Below are 19,763 nucleotides of genomic sequence, written 5' to 3'. Positions count from 1 at the left end.
AAGAAGTAATTTTATGTTCAGTGCCATACAGGCATTCAACGCAGAATGACTGCATCAGGGAAAACTCACCTGTCCTTTTCCTTTTGTCCTATTGTATACTGTATATCTGTATGTTTAAAATGGTGTGTTGTGTTATGCACATTGTATGTACTGTACCTTTGCTGTATTTGGGAGACAAATTTCAAGGCAGAGAATAAAGTTAGTCGAATCTAATACGCAGTATGGGGGAGCGTAAATAAAAGGATGTGTGCTATCCCCACTCCAGCCTGCAAAGGCGGTGCTGAGTATAACCTTTAAGACAAACACACCTGAAGGTCCTCTGTTGGCTAAAATTGAAATGCACCAGAGTATGATTTAAAGCGTGGCCAACAGTGGACGTCCAGAATGTCCCCAGTTGGCTTACTGGTCCTGCTGGTGAGTGTGTAACAACGCAGAGGCCCAAAGTTGGATATGTATGCAAGTGTCCATACACACACACACACACACACACACACACAGTATTAGTACAGCTGGCTGTCAGGTCCTCAAGCTCACCAAGAGGTCCATAAGTACTGAAGGCTTTTCTTCCTGTCACAGCATGGGGTACACAACTAACTCTGTGTACAAGTGTGTGTGTTAGGGGTGTATGTTTTCAGCTGGCACCTCTCAACCTTGGCAGCAGTGTGTCTCCTGGCACGCGCAGGAACAAATTTGTCTTTGGGGTTTGGTTCGGTTTTCGTCTCTGATGTGTGTGTATGTGTATGTGTGTGGATACGTGCATGTGTGGGTGAAGTAGTCCAGAGGTCTGGTCATTATCACTACTACAGCCAGTGAGCATGTGGCCTGAGCAGCAGGAAAAAAGGTAAAGGAGTGTGGAGGTGGTAAATAAGGACAGAGCTGAGGACGCGATGCTTAAAAGGTGAGGGATGAAAATAATGACCATTTGTTAAAATAATCTAACGGATGACAGTGATGCTGCACATGCACAATCCATACAAAAAGAAGAATAAAATCCTACTAAGCGTTCTGAGATATGCTCTAAATGAAAAATACCAAATGCTAAATATTCGTCTCTTTCGTCTCTCTCATTGTTTCTCTAAAATTAGACATTCATGACTGTAAGCCTATCCTCTATGCAAACACAGGAATACATACACAATGAGTTGCAGAGCTGAGATTTTGCTAGTCACTCTGTGGAATGCCGACACAATCGTGTGTGTGTTTTCCCAGCTTGTCTTAGCCGTGGCGTGTTGTGGTCACCGGGCCTGTGTGTGGTCCTGGTGTGGTTCAGCTGCTCAGAATCATTTCCATTTAAACATATCTGTGGTCCTCAATGCAAACCACCAATGTTATCCACTCCATTGGAGGTAACACCAAAAGCTTTGCCCTCCGTGTGACCCCCTTCTTCGTGTGTATGCTGTGTTCATATGTGTCCGTGTTAATGCATGTGGGCGTGTGCACGAATGTTTAAATGTGTGAATATGTGTGTGTGTCATCTGTCTTCCGGCATATTAGCAAAAGAGATTTCTCATGTAGTCAACATAATGGCGAGCAAACAGGGTTAGAGTGGTGCGAGTGCTGATGGATGGGTGTGTTTTGAACTGCAGGGCCCCCTCAGGGCATTGTGTCCCAGTGATCAGTGTCTCCTCTCTCAGGGGTTCCTTCCCACCACAAACAGCAGCATAGATTGGATCATTGGAAAAGGAATGTGAATTCTTTCTCATAAGATACCTCCAGTGATGTTTTTCTCACATGCTGTGTCTTTGAGAGCCTCTTTTGATGGACGGGGGGGTTATAGGTGCACAGTGGCGTCCACGTGAACATGTGTGTGCTGGGCCAAACCTGTAAAGACACACATTTATGTTTCCATAAAAACAGAGATGTCTTTTTCAATGGCTCTTCAACACATACAGCCTTGCATGTTGTTTCTTTTTATTTATTACCTTCCTTTTCTATTTTCTCTCTGCTTTTCAGGGACCAGTGTGTAGCATTTAGTGGCAGCTAGTGGTGAGGACTGCAGATTGCAACCAGCTGAAACTTCTTCCATGTCCTAAGTGTGAACTCCCGGTTAGGATTCCTTCAGTGTTAATTGTTCAAGAGGTTTTTGATCATGAGCTGAATTATGTGTCTCTTCCTCTCCTGTACACATGGGCCAGGTGATTAAAACCAGTAAAAACAGTGCCAACGCTGCTTGATTTGTTACAGACAGGCTGCTAGCCCAGCACCTGCTAATGTGTGCTCACATTTTTTTCTCCGATGACTTGAGATCCAGACGTTCAGGAGGTTTTTACCACTGTCTAAAAGGTCACTTCCTCTTTAAAACAAATGAACTCAGTGGTTTTAACCATTTAAAAGACTAAATAAAGCAATTTCACGTTAAAAGTGAGCGTTTATCTGACGAAGTTCGGATCATTGTGGAGGGGCTGCTAATTGTGGTTGCTATCTCGACTACTTGGAAAGGAAAACGTAAGCGTAAATGAAAACGAAAACAAAAACGCGAATGGTCTTACATACTGTAGGGTCAGTGTTTTGTTTGTCCGTTCTGGCCTACAGTAGAAACCTGACGGTGCAACATGTCATGGACAATGACCTACTCCCTATGTAAAATGTTTTTTAAAAGCAAACCCAAGACCTACCTTTTAAGCCTGGCTTTTAAATTGAACTGTCTTTTATTATTATTAATTTATTATTATTATTTATTTTTTTAATTTTGTATTTATGGTTATTGTGTATTTATTTACTTATTCATTGACGGATCTAAAATTGTTTTCTATTCTGAGTTTTTACTTTGTGTTTCATTCTTTTTGTATGAAAAGTGCTTTTTAAATAACGTTCGATTAATTAATTGATTGATAGATATAAACTGCTCATTCTAATGTAATGAAAATATAATCAGTCTTACTTTTAGATGATTATTTACAGAAGAAAACTTCCAATATATCCTCTGAAATCAGACACACTGGACCTTTAAATCACAATAACTGTTAAAAACTGTACAAAATCATCACACAAAGACAACTAGCTGAATTCCCTTATCACCTGTGTGTCGAGCGAGCAGTTTTACGAGCAGTTTGCAGTGCAATGTTTAGAAAAAAGTGTCTTCTAACATCTGCAGGGATTATGTTTCCCCTACCAGTGTGTGGGGAAAACAGTTTACAGAAAACAGACATGAGCATTTTTCAGTCACAAGACCCCGAGGTGGCATCAGGGCTGCCATTGCGGCAACTCCCCAGAAAGATTTCTTTCCCACGACTGCCTTTTGTACACACATTGGATGCACTTTCCCATAACTCATCTGGCAAACAGGAAGGAATCACAGACCGGATTGGATGCCCTGACCCAAAACAGCTCCAATCCCATTATGCAGTGATAAATGACCCACCAGCAAGTCAGGGAGTCTTTGGACCATAGAAAGAGGAAGAACAGGATCAACTGGAAATGATTAGAGTCACACAGTTCTGCTCAAGGGACAAGATCAGTGAAACAGTAGAGAGGAGATTAGATCAATAGGATGGTGAGAATTACCTTGTCAGTGGAGGAGGAAGTGGGGTTTAGTAGAACAGGCTGGCTGAGAGGTGGGGATAGAGAGGGAGACGAAGCATGTCCCATCGTTGACCACAGGGACCATGGTGTTGACATGGAGACCACAGCAGAGGGGCCTCCTGCTGGCACAGGGTCTCTGAGAACCGCTGTTGTTTTTTACTCATTGTGCCTCTCTGTGCGCACACACAAACACATAAGAGCCGGCCTAGCACGGCACGGGAATCCTTTCCTTGCATGTATGTGTATGTTTGTCAGAAAACGTCGAAGGGTTTTTGTTTCTATTTCCTAAACAAATACAGATGTATGTTGTGGTTGGCCTTCGATTCCAGTGTCATGGTCTTTATTGTCTCTCTTTGTGTGGGGGATAGGGCCTCTGGGGCAGAGACTTACACTGAATGACAGAAGAGCGAAACACCAGATGCACTCATACGAATACACGCATGTGCGCACGCACACGCATCTCCGCTCATGTGGAGGCCAGAAAGCAGCCAAACATTTCCCCACAGCCAACCACTAAGAACAGATACTGTATTAATCAGTCAAATCTGCCAACAACAATAGAAGAGTCTATAGGGATGAGAAGTGATGCTTCGTATTAACTCTATTGTTCTATTGGTCTGGTTCACTAAGAGCCTTTCAACAACACGGCTTTCAACAACCGCATAAATTTTAAACATCATTTTATTTCAAAAGTACACAAACAGGACCAATATCGTTCAATAAGGCAAAGCTCAAATATTAACAACCACTCACGTCAGAGGACTCAAAATCTCATAGTCACAGTTTATGGGTACCACTTGCAAATCATAAATAAAACTCTTTTTTTCTTCATATATAGACTAGAACTTTTTTTTTTCTCATAATGGAAAAAAAGATCATTAGACAAACATTTCATTATGACCCCAGCCACATATAATCTTCTTCATCTTCAGGATTTTTTTTTTTTTTTTTTTTTTAAATCTTCAGAATCATTATTGTCCATGAAAAGTCAGAGTGGGCCGGGGGGAAGGTGCGCCTGTCTTTCTCCACATGGGTGTTACGTGGCTCTGATGCCCAGTTCCAAGCCCAGCTACAGACCCCAGCCCTTAGCTGCTACCTGAAAGGACTGAACATAGTGGTGTGAGTGTCAGTGGGTTTTACTGGTCCACTTGTGCAGTTTTTAAGCTACTATGTGCATTGTCAGCGTTATTACTATGTTCAAAACTTTGCATCTCCCCCCAAAAACCTCTCCGTGCAGCTCGTGTGATATTGCTAAAGCACCGTAATGATCACTACTCAGCAGCTGTAATCGCTATCCATTATCAGTCCTCTCTTATGTGTCTTGTATGGAGGTACCTCAGGGCTCGGGGCTTTGCAGGTGGTGAGTTGGAATTGGGCACACTTTTATAAGGGGCAGGAGTGTTTTTTTCTGTGGCATCGTAGCGATTCTTTTGCATGCCGAGCCAAGCCGATCCAAGTCAAGTTCTGGATGGAGAGGCGTGGCCAGCTCTGGTCACCTAGGGAACAGTGCCAGGAGGACGCAGAGCAGTGTTGCTGCGAGAGATGGGGTGAGACCCGCAGCTCCTCCACACTCCATTGAGTTCTCCTGCAGAGGGACGGGGCAGATATGGAATATTTTAATAAAACACAAAAGCAGAATTAGCGGGGGATATATTATGAAAGAAAGTACTCTAATAGTGAGTGATCTGTGTGTACTGTATTTGTTTGTGGAGTGAATACCTCTGGGTGGAAAGGGTGACAGGTATCTGGGCGCCTCCTGTCCTTTTGCATCTTCAACCTCTCGCACTTGAGAGATTCATTATGTGCAGCTGAAGTTAAGGCAATAACAGACAATGTGTACCCTCCGCAGGGTGTTTTCCTGCTGGAGCGTATTTCTTGTTTATAATGGAGGAATGCATGTTTTTGTGTGCACCATGGAAAGAGGTTCTTATGAAGGCAGTTATACTTTTGCGCACAGCACGATGTGCAAAAAGAGAATTAAAAAAAAGCAGACTCTGAGCAATGTTTGATGAGTTTTCTTTTGTTGCGTAGCAACACAATAGCTGGCTTTATGCTACAGTAAGCACTCCACAACTAAATAAACAGTGGTGGACATGTATATACAGCGTGACTGTGCTGCATAAAGTTTCAGAGGGATGCACATTGTAGGAGAATCCAGCTCGGGTATGTGGTGACGAGCTAAGTTCCTTCACTCTGACTCCACTCTGAGCTGCGTCTGCTATTGATCAGTATCCCATCACAGCGTGGGCTGTTGTGTAACACAGTCCAAACACATACACACACACAGAGCTCTGTGAAACAGACTTCTAGTAGAGTGCTGCCTCAGAGCCTTCAGATCCTGTACCTCACAACACTCTCATCTCTTTCATCCACCAAAGGGGTAGAGGGCAAACAGACTCCCCGAAGATTCCCTACAAATTAAAATGCCCTATGTCATTTACATCCCGTTCACATCTATGGACACACACTGGCTATAAATACAATATTCCGGCACTAGAACTCATGGGATGGAAGAGTATAGACTTCTTGATTAAAAAACATACTCAGGTGATACTGTTATTTTTTTCAGTGGGGAGAAACAGCTTAACTGGAAAGACTGCAACAGGCCAGTTATATAACACGTTAAAGTTGCTCTCAAACACCATTCATTTATTAGCCCAATCCCATTTCCTATTTTTACCCCTACCCTTCATTTCCCATACCCTTCATTGGTTGAAATCTCCCCCTATTAGATGGGACAACCCATCAGTGGGCGTCAATGGTGTTTCAGTAATCTGCCATTCATCTGATGGAGACAATAAAGCATGCACACTTGAGGTTCATTTACAAGTTAAGTTTCACGCTGTCAATCAATCACACAAGTCATCAAATAAAAAAGAACACTGCTTCATTACCAGGCAACTAGCGTCGCTCTGTAGGCTAACATTAGCAACATGTGCTCCTACCCTGCCAGCCTGCACTGATATTAGAGGAGTTGTAACAGGTGCAGCAACTTTGCTGTTGGACTTTAGTTACATTTCTGGCATCATATGCATAGACTAAAAAATAATGAACATAGCTACCATGACGTCCCCTTCTTGGACTCACATTTTAAAGCCTCAAGTTCGGTATTTCGGCTGTCACCATATTGGAGTTTTGGGGCCAGAAGGGATCATACTTGAAGCTGTAGAAGAGCATGGGGTGGATCTGACTGAGAAGCCAAGGACACTATCTGCAGACAGCCTGTCACTCCAAGCAGCCACGGCCTTAATTATGCGTAATGTTAAGTCTTAATAACATTTAAACAGGTGAGTTCTATAGGAATTCACCCCCATATACAGTTGTCATGAAGAGTGAAATTAGTTGTAGATATCAAAACCGTTTCTTGTACCAGGCTGTAAACATGTTTATGTCTGCTGTGAAGTTGGGCATTTTTACGTGGGGGATCTATAGGTACTGACTAACTTCCGGAGCCAGCCCCAAGTGGCCATTAAATGAACTGCAGTTTTAAAGCACTTCGGTGCCGGCTTCATTTTTCAGCCCCGGAGGTTGCTGCTTGGTCATATGCCATCAAAGAGGGGGAATGCGACTTGGAATATGTCAATATGTGGGGCTGCCATAAACAAATCAGCATTAGCTATGTAACATTGGCTTGGCTAGCTAGCTAATTATCTACCGAGGCATCAGCAAATTACTGGCCTTTTTTTCCCTTATGATTATTATAAAGAAAAGGACCATACATTGAAACAACATCAAAATAAGATAATATGATGGTTATTGTAACTTTTAAAACTGTATTAATAAAGGAAAATACATTTGTGTTTTTCTTTTTTTTATGCTTGTGCAACCATCTTGCTGATGATTTTTGATAATACTTATTGTGAGTGTGAAAAACCTCTGTTTGGAGGGTCATGTAGCTCTTACACTTTAGTCTACCCCTCTATCCCAACAAGAATCAGGTCACCCAACCTCTACTGTTTATGTGAATGTGCAAAATGAAGGGCTTTTTTTGTGGCTTATAATCAGGTTTTCTGTCAAGGTCATTGTGGTTTTACTGTAGCTATAGCTTTACTCATCTTCCCATCCCTGTCAAATGTAGCTCCAAATCATCCTGGTGCCACTTCCTCTCATTCAGGATGCACAATTTGGACACTGAAACCGTTTACTCAATCACCCCCACCTCTCCAATCTTTGGCCGGTGAAGGATATACATGATTTCGATGGGGTCCATGGTGATTGGCTCAAACATGCTGCAGTCACACTTGTTGTCCACCACCACCATGAAGAGATTACTGCTGGGGATCTGCTGGATCACAAAGGACCTGCCAATCACAGCACAGACAGCCAGAAACAGGAAAAAAAAGAGATGAGGAAGGAAGAAGAGCGAGGCAGCAAGAGAGGAATGAGAGTGCGATTGGCGAGTATACAAGGCGCATGGGTATGATGTAAATTTCCATGTGTGTCAGAGGATTTGTGTTATGAGTGTTCACATTCTCCCCTGGCGGAGGGGAGATGCACTGAAGAGACTCCACTGGATGCATGTCAAGAAGATGACTCGTCTCACCGCCAGCTGTCAATAAACATACAGAGACATCGACAGACTCACACCAACAGACACACACATGAAATATACACACACATGCTTGTTTTACTCACTCCATCCCCTCCTCTTCCTCATTCTCCTCTCTTCCTTCTCTTTTGTCTTTGTTATATCCTATCCAAGGCGAGCACCAATGAAGTGTTGCAGAATATAAAACACTCCAAAGGGAGACAAATGGGAACCACACTTTTGTGCTCATAGCTTCCCATGGTTGTGTTTTACTGGCCTGAGAGATCAGGCCTCGCCTCGGCCTCCTGGCCAATGATTTATGACCGTGGATAAGCTTTATGAAGAAGAGAGGTCGTAAAGATGATCTCTTCTTTCTGTCACCCTTTCTTTCTTTATCTCTTGCTTCTCTCCCTCCCTCTCTTCTGCCGCAGCTGGGTGATTTATCGAGTTCACCGTGAGGCATTTATCAGACACGTATGAGAACATGCACGTGTGACTGAGTGGACACACACACAAATGCACTGTACATACACTTTCTCCACTGTTGTGAAGGAGGAAGTAAGACAAAGAGTAGGAGACCTCCTAGATCAAAACAGACCTAGGAATATCTCCATCCTTACTAATTCAATACCATGACCAATTTAATCTGACCACAAACAGCCTGCGATCCCTGAGTAGCACCAATCCACCGCACTCTAATACAGTTATCCCACCGTGACCAACCAAACCCAACCAAACCAGCCCAGCAAATAGGCCAAGCCAGTTCCAATCAGGGTGAATTAGGATCTGCTGATGTTTAATAATCCGTGCTCACCCCTGCACAGCGCCGGGCCTGCCCAGCTCAGCCCGCTGATAGAAAGCAGAGCAAGTGTTCCTGGAGAAAAGACTTAAACACATCCTGACAGCCCAGCTGCTGGCCTTGAACATACCCAGTGCTGGGAAAGGGAGCACTACACCGCATACGAAGGCGCACATTTCGACACACACAAGGATGTGTACAGTATGCAAAGATACACAGAGACAGACATTCATGCATACTTTCTCTCAGACGCACACAGACAGTTAGGACTGTGTCTTCTTGACATGGTCTCCTCGTGCTGTGGCTTTTAGCAGACAGCAGAGAAATGGACAAAAAAGACATCTAATATGTCTCTCTGAGAAAAGATAGAGAGTGACAGTGAGTGACACAGAGACCCAGAGAAAGAAAGATAAGGCAGTGAAAGAGAAAGAAATCAAAAGTTTGACAGATGTATAATATAGAGCTGATGCACTGTGGGAAAAGATAAAGACACACTTTTCAAAGTTCTGACTAAACATATCACACGATCAGTAGTTGAGGCTGATAAAAATTAGCACTGCATATCAACACTTTTTGATCATAAAGAAAATGTTTTATCTTCCCAGTGTCAGCTGTACCGAAGCTCATTTTAGGGGTTACAGCTAAGATGATAACATTTCACAATACATTATGCTTTACACATGCTTTTGATGCAGAACAGTGGCAAAGTTTTTTCAACTTTTCATGGTAAAATCACTCTCCGCTCAGTGTTGGCTAAATGCAATATTTTTGTGTGTCCTGTAGAGAACGTTCCCGTTTTTCCAGTGATTTAATCGTTGCATAACTTTAACCATAACCATAACTGCCTGCACTGTATGGTTTTCAGAAATATCTGTCATCACAGTTGGGATTTGACCAGTAATTACCGTGTGTAATTTCACAATTACTAATTCAATGGGCTGAAATTGCTCCAATAAAATCTCAACAAACAGGCTGGAGAGTTTTCAGAGCGGTGCTGTCATTTTATTTCCATTTCTCTCATTACATTTGGGGAAAACGAGCACCATGATTTCAGTATTCGTTTTTTTTAAGCCCTTTTAACACATTTTACTTGATTCCAATACACAGCATATTCAACAGCATATTTTTTTTTTCCTTTTTAGATTTTTAAAGTCCAGCAGCAGTTGGTGTAAATGCAGCAAAAGGCTTAAGAAAGAAGGTCTGATTTGAGTAACATAGGCTTTGGAATAACTTCTTATGTCATCAAACAATGTCAAAAGAAAAGCTAAATCTAAAATGTAACATAAGTTCATTTTGCATTTAAAAATATAAATTTAAGTGAACGTGTAAAAAATGTGACACTGTGACAAAAAGAATAATAATATATCCTTAAATAAATAGTGTAAGAAGAGATTTATTTTCATGAGGACATATCAAGTAGATTGTCTTGTTTTTCTCTGTTCGTCATTTTGCAGCTGCAAAATTTAATGATCCCTACATTCATATATTGTTCATCTATTTTATTTTGCTCCTCACATTACATTTGGGAACTATTTATTACCGCGCACCTTACTGTACGTGCAGTTAATAACAGTTATGATGAAGTGAAGACGTGAGATGCCACTCTTGTTATCGATTTTCAGTTGTCCTACGTTTTTTGGGGAGATTAAAGAGGATCAAGTCACTCCGAGAACCTGTCCCGGTGCTCTTTCTTGACCCACTACCCTTTGCTATATAACTTAGTAATTAGTAGGTTTATAGATCAGACAGGAGGAAGAAACCTCAATAAAGAATGCTACGTTAATTCTGTTTTTCTGTTGTTGTTGTTGTTGTTCCCAAATACTGCACACTCTAAAAAGCCTTTCTCTTCTGCAACTGTGGCATTAAAATCAGTTTAGGAAGCTTGCCTTTTAGCACGCTGGGATTGACAGCACACTAATATGCACAACTATTTCAGCAATACAATGGTTAGTTTGACTCAGGATAAAAGGGTGTATGCATTTTAAGAATCTCCTACAGATGAAAACATGTCTACACGTCTGACTGTAACGCCAACGCTGTAGCTCACTGCAACTTTGAACTTCTCTCTTCGGGACATTGCTCGTCTGGGACGGTTGAAAGAAAGCAAAGGAGCATGTGGAGCAGTAGGATATATAGCCGTGAGTATTGTCCCTAATAGTCCCCTTGAAGACCTTCTCTGGTTAGAGACATGACACACTCTTTGTCCTTAATCTCATGTTACAGTCCAGAGAAGCTGGCTATACATTAATGGAGGTTAAATCATCCGCTAGGGACGCTGAAGCTATTATATCATTCTCTAGATTTCATTGTTTCTTATGATCTGTCGCTCCGTCTCACCCATTAGGAAGTAACGGACAAATACAAATACCGACATCACACGCACGCATGCACACACTCAGTCAAAATACAGTAAAGAGAGGTTTAACAGGCAAGAGCTTAGGGTATATTTCCTAGAGCATAAAGCACACACACGTGTCCCAATGAAAATATGAGAGAAAGGCCTCAGTCAGCCTGTAACGTGAAACAGATGTTTATCACCAATATCCTCTATTACTAATATGAGCTATAAAATTCCATATAACCGAAATAAAAACTCCATTTTACTTTGTCAAATTCATTGTGCTTTAAAAAAGATTTATTTGAAGGCGACATGTTGCTCAGAGCACAGAGCCGTGCCCGCTAATCCCAGCTCCGGTGTCATCATCGGAGATGAGGCCATTCTTCTCTGAAGCCTGCCTCTGTCATGTGTGTGCGGGTGGGTGTAAGTGTGTTTGAGAGGGTGCTGTGTATGTGTGTGTGTGTGTGTGTGTGTGTCTGGTGGTCTGACTGCATCCCCAACCGCATTTTACTCCTAGCACCCAGGGCAGTGGTTACCCTGCTGACCTTGTGGGGCTGTACCGGCAGCAGACACACAAGGAAAACACACACTAATACACACACACACACAGGGTTCTGAGCCTCCCTGGCAGTTCCACAGCTGGGAGCAATGAAGGGCCCATTGGAGGGATCCAGAGAACACCCCACAATTGCCTGACAGAAAAGCCCAAATTGTTAATGGGGACCACACTCATTTTCCCATTTTTAAAGGAAGCCTTTTTTCCACCTCTCTCCCTCATCTCTAAATGCCTCGTATTTCAAACTGCCGGAGGAGAGAGTGAGTGTCTGTGCGTGTGTGTCTGTGATGGATCGCCCGGGATAAAAGTGTTTTCAGCAGACAACAAATGATTTAAACGTGTTCCTCATTATCAGGGATTATAGAGATAAAAATATTTCGCCAAGACGAGAGTTAACAGGATAATTCATTTTTCATTGTTAGCTTGTTTTATGGAGCGCAGTGGCCCGCTGATATCGGAGGTGTTTTATGGAACAGTAGACGGATACTTAGACTGCTGTTGTTACTGTGTTTGCATGTGTGTGTGTCTCATACTTGATGCAGCCGTCACAGTCGACGTTGCCTGTGTTCTCTTTGATGGTTCTCTCGGAGACAAAGGCCGGGTACTCGGTGTCACAGGGTACCTGCATGGACCGACCCATCCTCTGAGCTGAAGGGAGGAAAGGAGAGAGCGAAAGAAAGACAGAAAGAAAAGTGAAATTGAGTGAGAAAGCCATGGAACATTCATTTCAAAGTTGAAAACATATTTAAAATAGTTATGCAAATAGATTGTAAGCAAACAGTTAAGCACACCACATCCTTGTAAATATACAAGTTTGAAAGAAAGCAGCAGTTCTGCCTCTTGTCCTGCTGAGGATATTTCCAGTGTGAATCTAGGCCAGCCATTTATGCAACATTGCTTGAACTCTCCTGCCACCCAGAGGTTTGAAACAATGCTACAGGATGGAGGGGAGTGGGGGGAGGCAGATTCACACATTTTTCTATTTGGGTCAATATTTTTAAAGCAGGCTTATAAAGGCAATGGCTAATATAATCCAAATTTGCATATTAAATGTAAACATTTTCAGATGTGTGGCTTTATTTTTTTCAAGTCCATTTTTTTTCAGTGTGGTCTTCGCATGCAGATTCTAAAGATGGTGGATTACGTGTGTGATTTGAATGGAGCAGTTTAATTACTGGATGTCAGCAGTGCAGCATTAATGTGTGCGCAGTTGTATATAAACTATACGCATGTGAGAAACGCAGACTACATGTATAAACGTCTGGGATTAGTTCAGCCTGAGAGGCCGTGTAGATTGGGTTACGGGCTGCTAAATTGGGGTGTTTCAGCTGTGTGTCACAGGCCTGTGTCTCTATTGTAAAAAGATATAGAAAGTGCTGCTAAGACCTGAGGCTAGCCAGCTGTGAAATTGTCTCGACTGCTTGGCGAGCAGCGATGCCCGGCTTCACTTCATTTCGGGATAAGAGTGTGCAAGGAAAGCATTTTATAGACTTTCATTTTGTGGTTCTTTCTCCTCTCTCACATTCACGTATGAAATATTTTCATATTAGTTTTGGCTAGAATTAATACTACAATGCGATGCTGCTTGGTGAGGCTTTAATTTCAGACAGGCAAACAGTATTCGACACTCCATAAAGCATAAGGCATCGCAGCGTTCATAGCTTGGCGGTAATCATATGAGAATGTGCGTGTGTTTGTGGAAGAAAGTGAGACAGAAAAAGAAAGGAAAGACATAAAACCAGAGAGGGACAGAGAGGGAGAGATAGACTGAGAAAGAGACGCCTTTTTTCCTCTTATTACCGAGCGGATATTGCTTCTCACCACTACCAATATGACATACATCGTTACAGATCATAAAACCATCGACTATAACCCCCTCTGGACACACAAACAAATACAAATGTGTGTGCACACACACACACACACTCTCACACTGAGGTCACTTGAGGCAATCTCATGTTCTGCCACTTTTACTTTTAGGTTTTGGATTGTGCCTCTTTATTCTGTTTTTCCAGTGGTCACACTGACTCAGACCGAGAGGAAACGGAGGGGAGATGGCGAAAATGAAGACAGGAGGTCAGCGCTGAGGACACTGGGTGTTTATTCTGTACGCAATGAACTTTGTTCCATGTGAACTCAAGCACAGGGATGAAAAACTGAGAGCGTGTGCGTCAGTGTATGTTTTCATCTTCGGATTATTTACTGTAGAAACACAACTGAACATGTGAAAAAGAAACAGCAAAACGATTGTCCTTCTACAAGATGCTTGTGTTTTTATGAGCACATGTAAAATTGAAAAATGGATTAATTTCCTTTTTCTCCTTTGCGAGACAGGAAAGTTAACTGCAAAAACCATTATTGAAAAAAAAAACGCCTTTTTTTTTTTTTAGAAACTGGAAAACGAGGTGTTATTCATTTAGTGTGGCACATGGTTATGTTGAGGTTGAGATTAAATGTAGGTATTACTTTAAAAACGATGAGGTTAACTTTAAAAATAGTTGATGTTTGGGAACTACAGGATCCAAAAGAACCTGTCTGTGTCCACAATGCTTTAAGTGATTTGAAGTTTGCAGCTGCCTTTTAATAAATCAAATAATTATAATTATATTTTTGTCTTATTCTATTATAGTTTGCCTCTATTTTCCATTCTCTGGGCTCCTTAATTACTGTTTTTAATTGTATTTAAGTGCACTTTCATAATGTATTTCTTTCATACTTTATATTTAAAGTACTTTAAATCGCTCTGTTAATAAAATGTGCTGTACAGATAAACTTGCTTCGCCTTTCACTTTTTTGAGAAAATAGTTTCCTGCTGTTTCTGTTGTTTGTTTAACAATCTATCTTATCTTTCTGGCAATGAAAACAATTATTAAAACAATATTTTTTCCTACCTATACAAATCAGTTTTTCTGAACGTGACATTCAAGACCATAAATAAATAAATAGACAAATAAAATAAATAATACAAAGACCCATTTGACACATAATTAAAGCCTGTAATGTGTGCTGCAAGTGAGAATTTTGGTTACAGGGAAAATCACTTTTTTAAATGTAAACAACTATATTTGTAAATAAAGATAAAATTGCATACCAGTGGAAATCATTACAATTTACTATAAAACTTGTTCAGAGTTGTGTGTACAAATTACACAAATGTGCAGTAAGAATGAAAAAAAAAATCCTGATTCTGTCTCCTGCTGTATCATCATTATTGATTAAAGATTATTTTTTGAGGGTAAGAATGATTTAACACATATATATATTTATACTTACATCTAATATCACCATTTTTATCAACCTCAGCTGACAAAATAAATAATGATGAGCCATGATGAGAGACTTATGTATTAGTACATAAACAACACTGCATATAAACTCTAATAATGACAGTACACGCAGTATACGTGTGTGCATGTGTGCATTTGCTTCAGACACACACACACACACACACACACACAGAACAAGCAGATCACCAGAGAGTTTGTTCTCACCTTTAGCTGTGAGGTCAGAGTACCACCAGCTATACAAGTTAAACTCCACAAGGAATCTAAATATGAGAAAGACATCGACCATGACAACACACTCAGTACACACCGTTTATATTATACACATTGTTGCACTCTCTAATGCATTCCAACCATTTTTTTTAACTCCACGATTAAAGTTTCTCAAGAACTACAGATGGGAAATTGTTTGTTTTCACAAAACATCATCAATTTAGCTTTAAAAGCAGCCATGGCACAGATATGAATCTTCATTATTATCCTGGTTCCATCGTGTTTATGTGCTTTTTAGATGCCTCAAATCCAATTAACCATGAAAAACTTTCTCAAGAAGTGAGTGTTAAATATATTCTGAGAATTCTCAAGTACTGGTGTCACTGAATCTGACTCATTTTTTGTGAGTAAAGTATTAAAATATCTTGAATCTTTATTTTAAGCTTCAGTCTTGTATGACTTGTCCAAAGCAGTGACTAACAGGTTATGCTTTGTTTGTCTCATACTTGCCCATTTTTTGTACACAGATAATTTGATGACATTTTCCCTCAGTCATATGTGAACATTAATATTTCAATTTGATGACATGCAAAGAAAACATAAATTTAAAATAAAACATAAATCAAACGATCACTAATCTTTCAAAGACAAAAGAAATTGTCTTCACTGTGAGCGGCCGTAAAATTAGCACTGACAACTCAATCCTCCCATGATGCACTGTGGCGACAACAGACCACCCAGAAAGACTCCGCAACCACAACATGGCATCACGGGAATACCCGCGCTACAGGAAACATCAGGTAGCCATTACAGCTCATGATCACTGATGATCACGTCGACGTGCACATGGAGGCACTCGTAAACAAACATGCAGCTTATATATATAGCCACATAGGCACTCTGACAGGAGAGGCCACCATACCAGTCCTCAAAAGCACATGTATGCGGCGAGCATATGCTATTACAAACAGACGGAAGACACTCGCACATACACAGAAGTCTTACATGACAAGCTCAGTCAGGATCCACTTCATGGCTGAGAGGAAAGCAAAGTACGGCTAAAGAGGAAAAAAAGACAATATTGATCAGACACTATAAACACATAATACACAGTCCCAACTTTGCATTGCATGGAGTGCTAACAGAGTGGAAAAAATGCAGTACTCACATCCAGCAGTCTGTGTCCACTGTCACTACTCTCTGAAAAAACCCAACACAGAGCCTGGTAGTCATACAGAGTGACCCTGAATGGATAAAGATAGAAAAGACATGAATAAGCTTAAGGTAGATTTCATGTTTTTATGGACAAGTAATGCAGTTGTCAGGAAGATGTAGCCCAGATAAGGTGAAATAAGCCTCGATTCACACATTATCTCTACTATTACATGCCTGCGGGGCCTTCTGGACAGCTGTGTGGGAGCAGGAAGCAAAGATCCCACCTCTGCTATAACTGCCGCTTTACCTGCGGATAATATATTGGATGGATGTGGCAAGAATGGGAAAAGGAAAGCAACTGAAAGCCGAGAGCTTCCCGAGAGGTTCCTCAAAGTGATGTCGGAAGGTGTGTGTGTGCGTGTGTGTGTGTGTATGGATGATTTGGGGGGATATTTGGGGGGGGATATCAGAGGATTTAAGGGCTTAGCAGACCCTGAGGGTGTGAGGTCTGGGTCCGTCTGGGTGAGGTTATTTAGGGGGTTCCTAACACACAGATACACACACACACACGTACACACTGGATGCTCTTTCTCGTAGCCTGTGGACAAGTTCCTATATACTTGACATGTGCATGTGTGTGATGTCTGAGTGGGCCTGGTCTATCCGCAGCCCTGGGCGATGTTCAAACCTCAGTCACAGCACCGGTGACACACAGCTCCAACACACCGCCAGGAACCAATTAGCGCTAAGCCAGGCCACATAATGGCGTTAGCAGCAAACTCAGACCAGTGTAATATCTGTGTATGAGTACAGTGTGAGCAGTGGTGGAAGAGGTGCTCAGACCTTTTACTTGAGTAGAAGTGGTGTTTATAAAGTGTAGAAATACTCTGTTACAAGAAAAGTCCTGGATTCAAAATCTTGGAGTAGTGGAGTGAATGTACTTAGTTACTTTCCACCACTGAGTATGAGTGTGTGTGTTTGCATGGGAGGTGTGCCAGCCTTCATTTGCTTTGCATGGAAGCATTTCAGCGTTATTATTGATTTCCCTTTCCACCGCTTGTTTGCAAAGATGGATAATCCAAAAGTAACTCAAAATAATTTGTCCACATTCATCTTCATCTGCAGCATCGATGCTGACAGATAAATCCAAGCTGGCAGCTCGGTGTCAGCTCTAAGTGGCGCACTTTAAAACGTCTTTAATGCTTCTTTTTTTTTTATCGAGAAAAACTGCTGCAACTTAGCACATTAATTCTCTGCAGATGGCACTGGGTTAAGACAGACTGCACTGGATTCATTAGTGTTAAGATCTATAAGCTCTATTACTCATCGTGCTAATGCCTCACCGACACAGGCCGCATTATTCATTCATCATACGTCGTCTTTAATTTTAAACAATCCCTCATCATCCGACATTAAAGATTCAGTGAAAGCGCTCGTAGGCCTCTTTGTTTTCACGAGTGGGACTGTAAACCATTTGCTGTCAGCTTCTGAGTTCCATCCCTGTGATAAACAGGCGTCGTTGTCTACTTGTGTGATGATTTGTCACCTATGATTTTTATGCACTGAGGCAGCATGGCGGAAATCTGCTCACCCACTTCCCAAAGGCAGAGCTGCAGTGTTGCAAATGTGGCTGTAAGCCTCTGCAGATAAGTTCTCCAAAGATTCGACGGATGTTAGACCATACCGATGTGACTCCACAGTCAAACTACAATAAGTGTCTGTCCGTGTCTGCTTCTCTGCGCTCTAATACTGGGAAAGTTATCCTCCTGGGTTAAATTTCCAAATTAATTGCAGAAAGTCGCCACCCACTGCTCCTGGCGTTTTCCAGGAGACACAGCTCTACAACAAGCAGTATATGCGTGAATGTGTCTACATGTGTGTGTCTGTGTGTGTGTGACTTCGAGTTTCTCCTAATTCCTTCGTTTCAGGAAAAGATTTGCTGTAATCCCCTAACGGAGAACTCTGCTGAGCGAGGGGTCGGAGTTCACCGCTGAATAGCTCAACACGATTGGCCAAGTTAAGAGCTGTCAGCACGAGGGGAGACATGCTCTCATTCTGTGGCCTGCCTGATAGTATGCACATACATTTACACACATATTCATGCATACACTTGTGCTGGCACGTAGAAGTACACACTCATACACCCACACACACGTGCAGTTTGAAATACTTACCTCTTGAAAGAGCCCATCTGCAGAAGCTTACTCATTACAGCTCCCTCTGCTTCTCCAAAGAATTTCCCTGTCTGAGAAGACGGGAAAGATATTTGATTTTATTTAATAAAACAAGTCATAACAAAATGTAAATTTAAAACTAACATCCTCTTAAAACTATGTGTTTACAACACTAGAGGCTCTTACAGGTACAAGAGTCGACTCTGGATCGGATTGGATGCAAGAAACTTTAAATTGCCAAACCCTACAGCACGCAGACACCATCCCACATTGCTAAATGGTCTGTGGATCCCTCCTTCTGCTCTGCCAAATGACCAAGCGGCCATGGCCAAAGAGAAAAATCAGTGATGCAAACGCACTTACCGCCTTTTTAAGGACAGAATGCAATCTCCCACACATACAGCTTCCCGAAGCCTGTCATTACAGTTTCTGATAGTCTGCAAAAACAGCAACCATCTCATCTTTGGCTTTAACTGATTCAGGAATCTCTCTCTTGCGTGACATTAGTAAGAACTGTTAACTCGTTTCCCTCCGTTTCCATCTTCAGTTTGACATTGCGTCTAATCTAACCAATTTTGGTAGGGGAAGAGGATTCAATTTTCCCATGTATCCACCTGAATCCAAAATCATTTTAAGTCCACACTGATGCGTTACCACACCAACATTCTTGTTTTGCTGAGGGTTGAAAAGTGGAATTAAGCAAAGTAAAACAAAAAACGATGTTGGGTGATAGTGAGAATTCATGTCAACTGAGAACAGCCTTGACAGCAGCGTCCCTATGCAGTGCACACTGGTCGTTTTTTATTTTAACTGAGAGACTGCTGTTTCATATCATGATGCCAACAAATCAGTCAACATGAACCTGGTGGAGTAGGCATATTCAAAGGTCTGGGTCCAGGCTACTCTCTCTTGGGGTGGCTGTGGCTCAGAGATAGAGGGGGTCATCCACTAACTGACCCTTCACTAAGTCTTGCCCCTGGACGCAGTCTGGCCAATCTTAGCATAGCATCGGGCCAGCTCAGATCAGGGTCCGACAACAACCCAGCTGTGCTCCATTGACTCTAATGCAATCGTTTCAGATTTCCTTCATTTTCAGGCTGGTTTTGTGGATTTGGAGCTAAATGTTGTGCCTGGGGCACGTCGTGTATTAATGATACTCGTTACCTGGAGAGGTTGGAAAAAGATATACGTTTC

At 41.8% G+C, this 19,763-nt stretch overlaps 1 protein-coding gene across 1 annotated transcript in view; it reads right to left on the bottom strand.

Annotated features, from left to right (window-relative positions):
• Nucleotides 1-4,239: 4,239 nt before the first annotated feature.
• The window catches only part of cacna2d3a (calcium channel, voltage-dependent, alpha 2/delta subunit 3a), a 146,166-nt gene continuing 130,642 nt past the window's right edge, over nucleotides 4,240-19,763 (bottom strand). Inside the window, exons 29-36 of the mRNA XM_050065576.1 lie at nucleotides 18,570-18,640; nucleotides 16,409-16,484; nucleotides 16,246-16,298; nucleotides 15,235-15,290; nucleotides 12,277-12,391; nucleotides 7,711-7,823; nucleotides 5,242-5,324; nucleotides 4,240-5,107 (exon numbers count right to left, since the gene is read on the bottom strand). Coding sequence (XP_049921533.1) covers nucleotides 5,015-5,107; nucleotides 5,242-5,324; nucleotides 7,711-7,823; nucleotides 12,277-12,391; nucleotides 15,235-15,290; nucleotides 16,246-16,298; nucleotides 16,409-16,484; nucleotides 18,570-18,640 — 660 coding nt within the window. The 3' untranslated portion in view covers nucleotides 4,240-5,014. The remainder of the gene's footprint in view (nucleotides 5,108-5,241; nucleotides 5,325-7,710; nucleotides 7,824-12,276; nucleotides 12,392-15,234; nucleotides 15,291-16,245; nucleotides 16,299-16,408; nucleotides 16,485-18,569; nucleotides 18,641-19,763) is intronic.

This window comes from Epinephelus moara, chromosome 16 (assembly GCF_006386435.1).
Source record: "Epinephelus moara isolate mb chromosome 16, YSFRI_EMoa_1.0, whole genome shotgun sequence".
NCBI classification, from domain to species: domain Eukaryota; kingdom Metazoa; phylum Chordata; class Actinopteri; order Perciformes; family Serranidae; genus Epinephelus; species Epinephelus moara.
The sequence above is the reverse complement of the archived record's forward strand: the minus strand, read 5'-3'. Positions and strand labels throughout refer to the sequence as shown.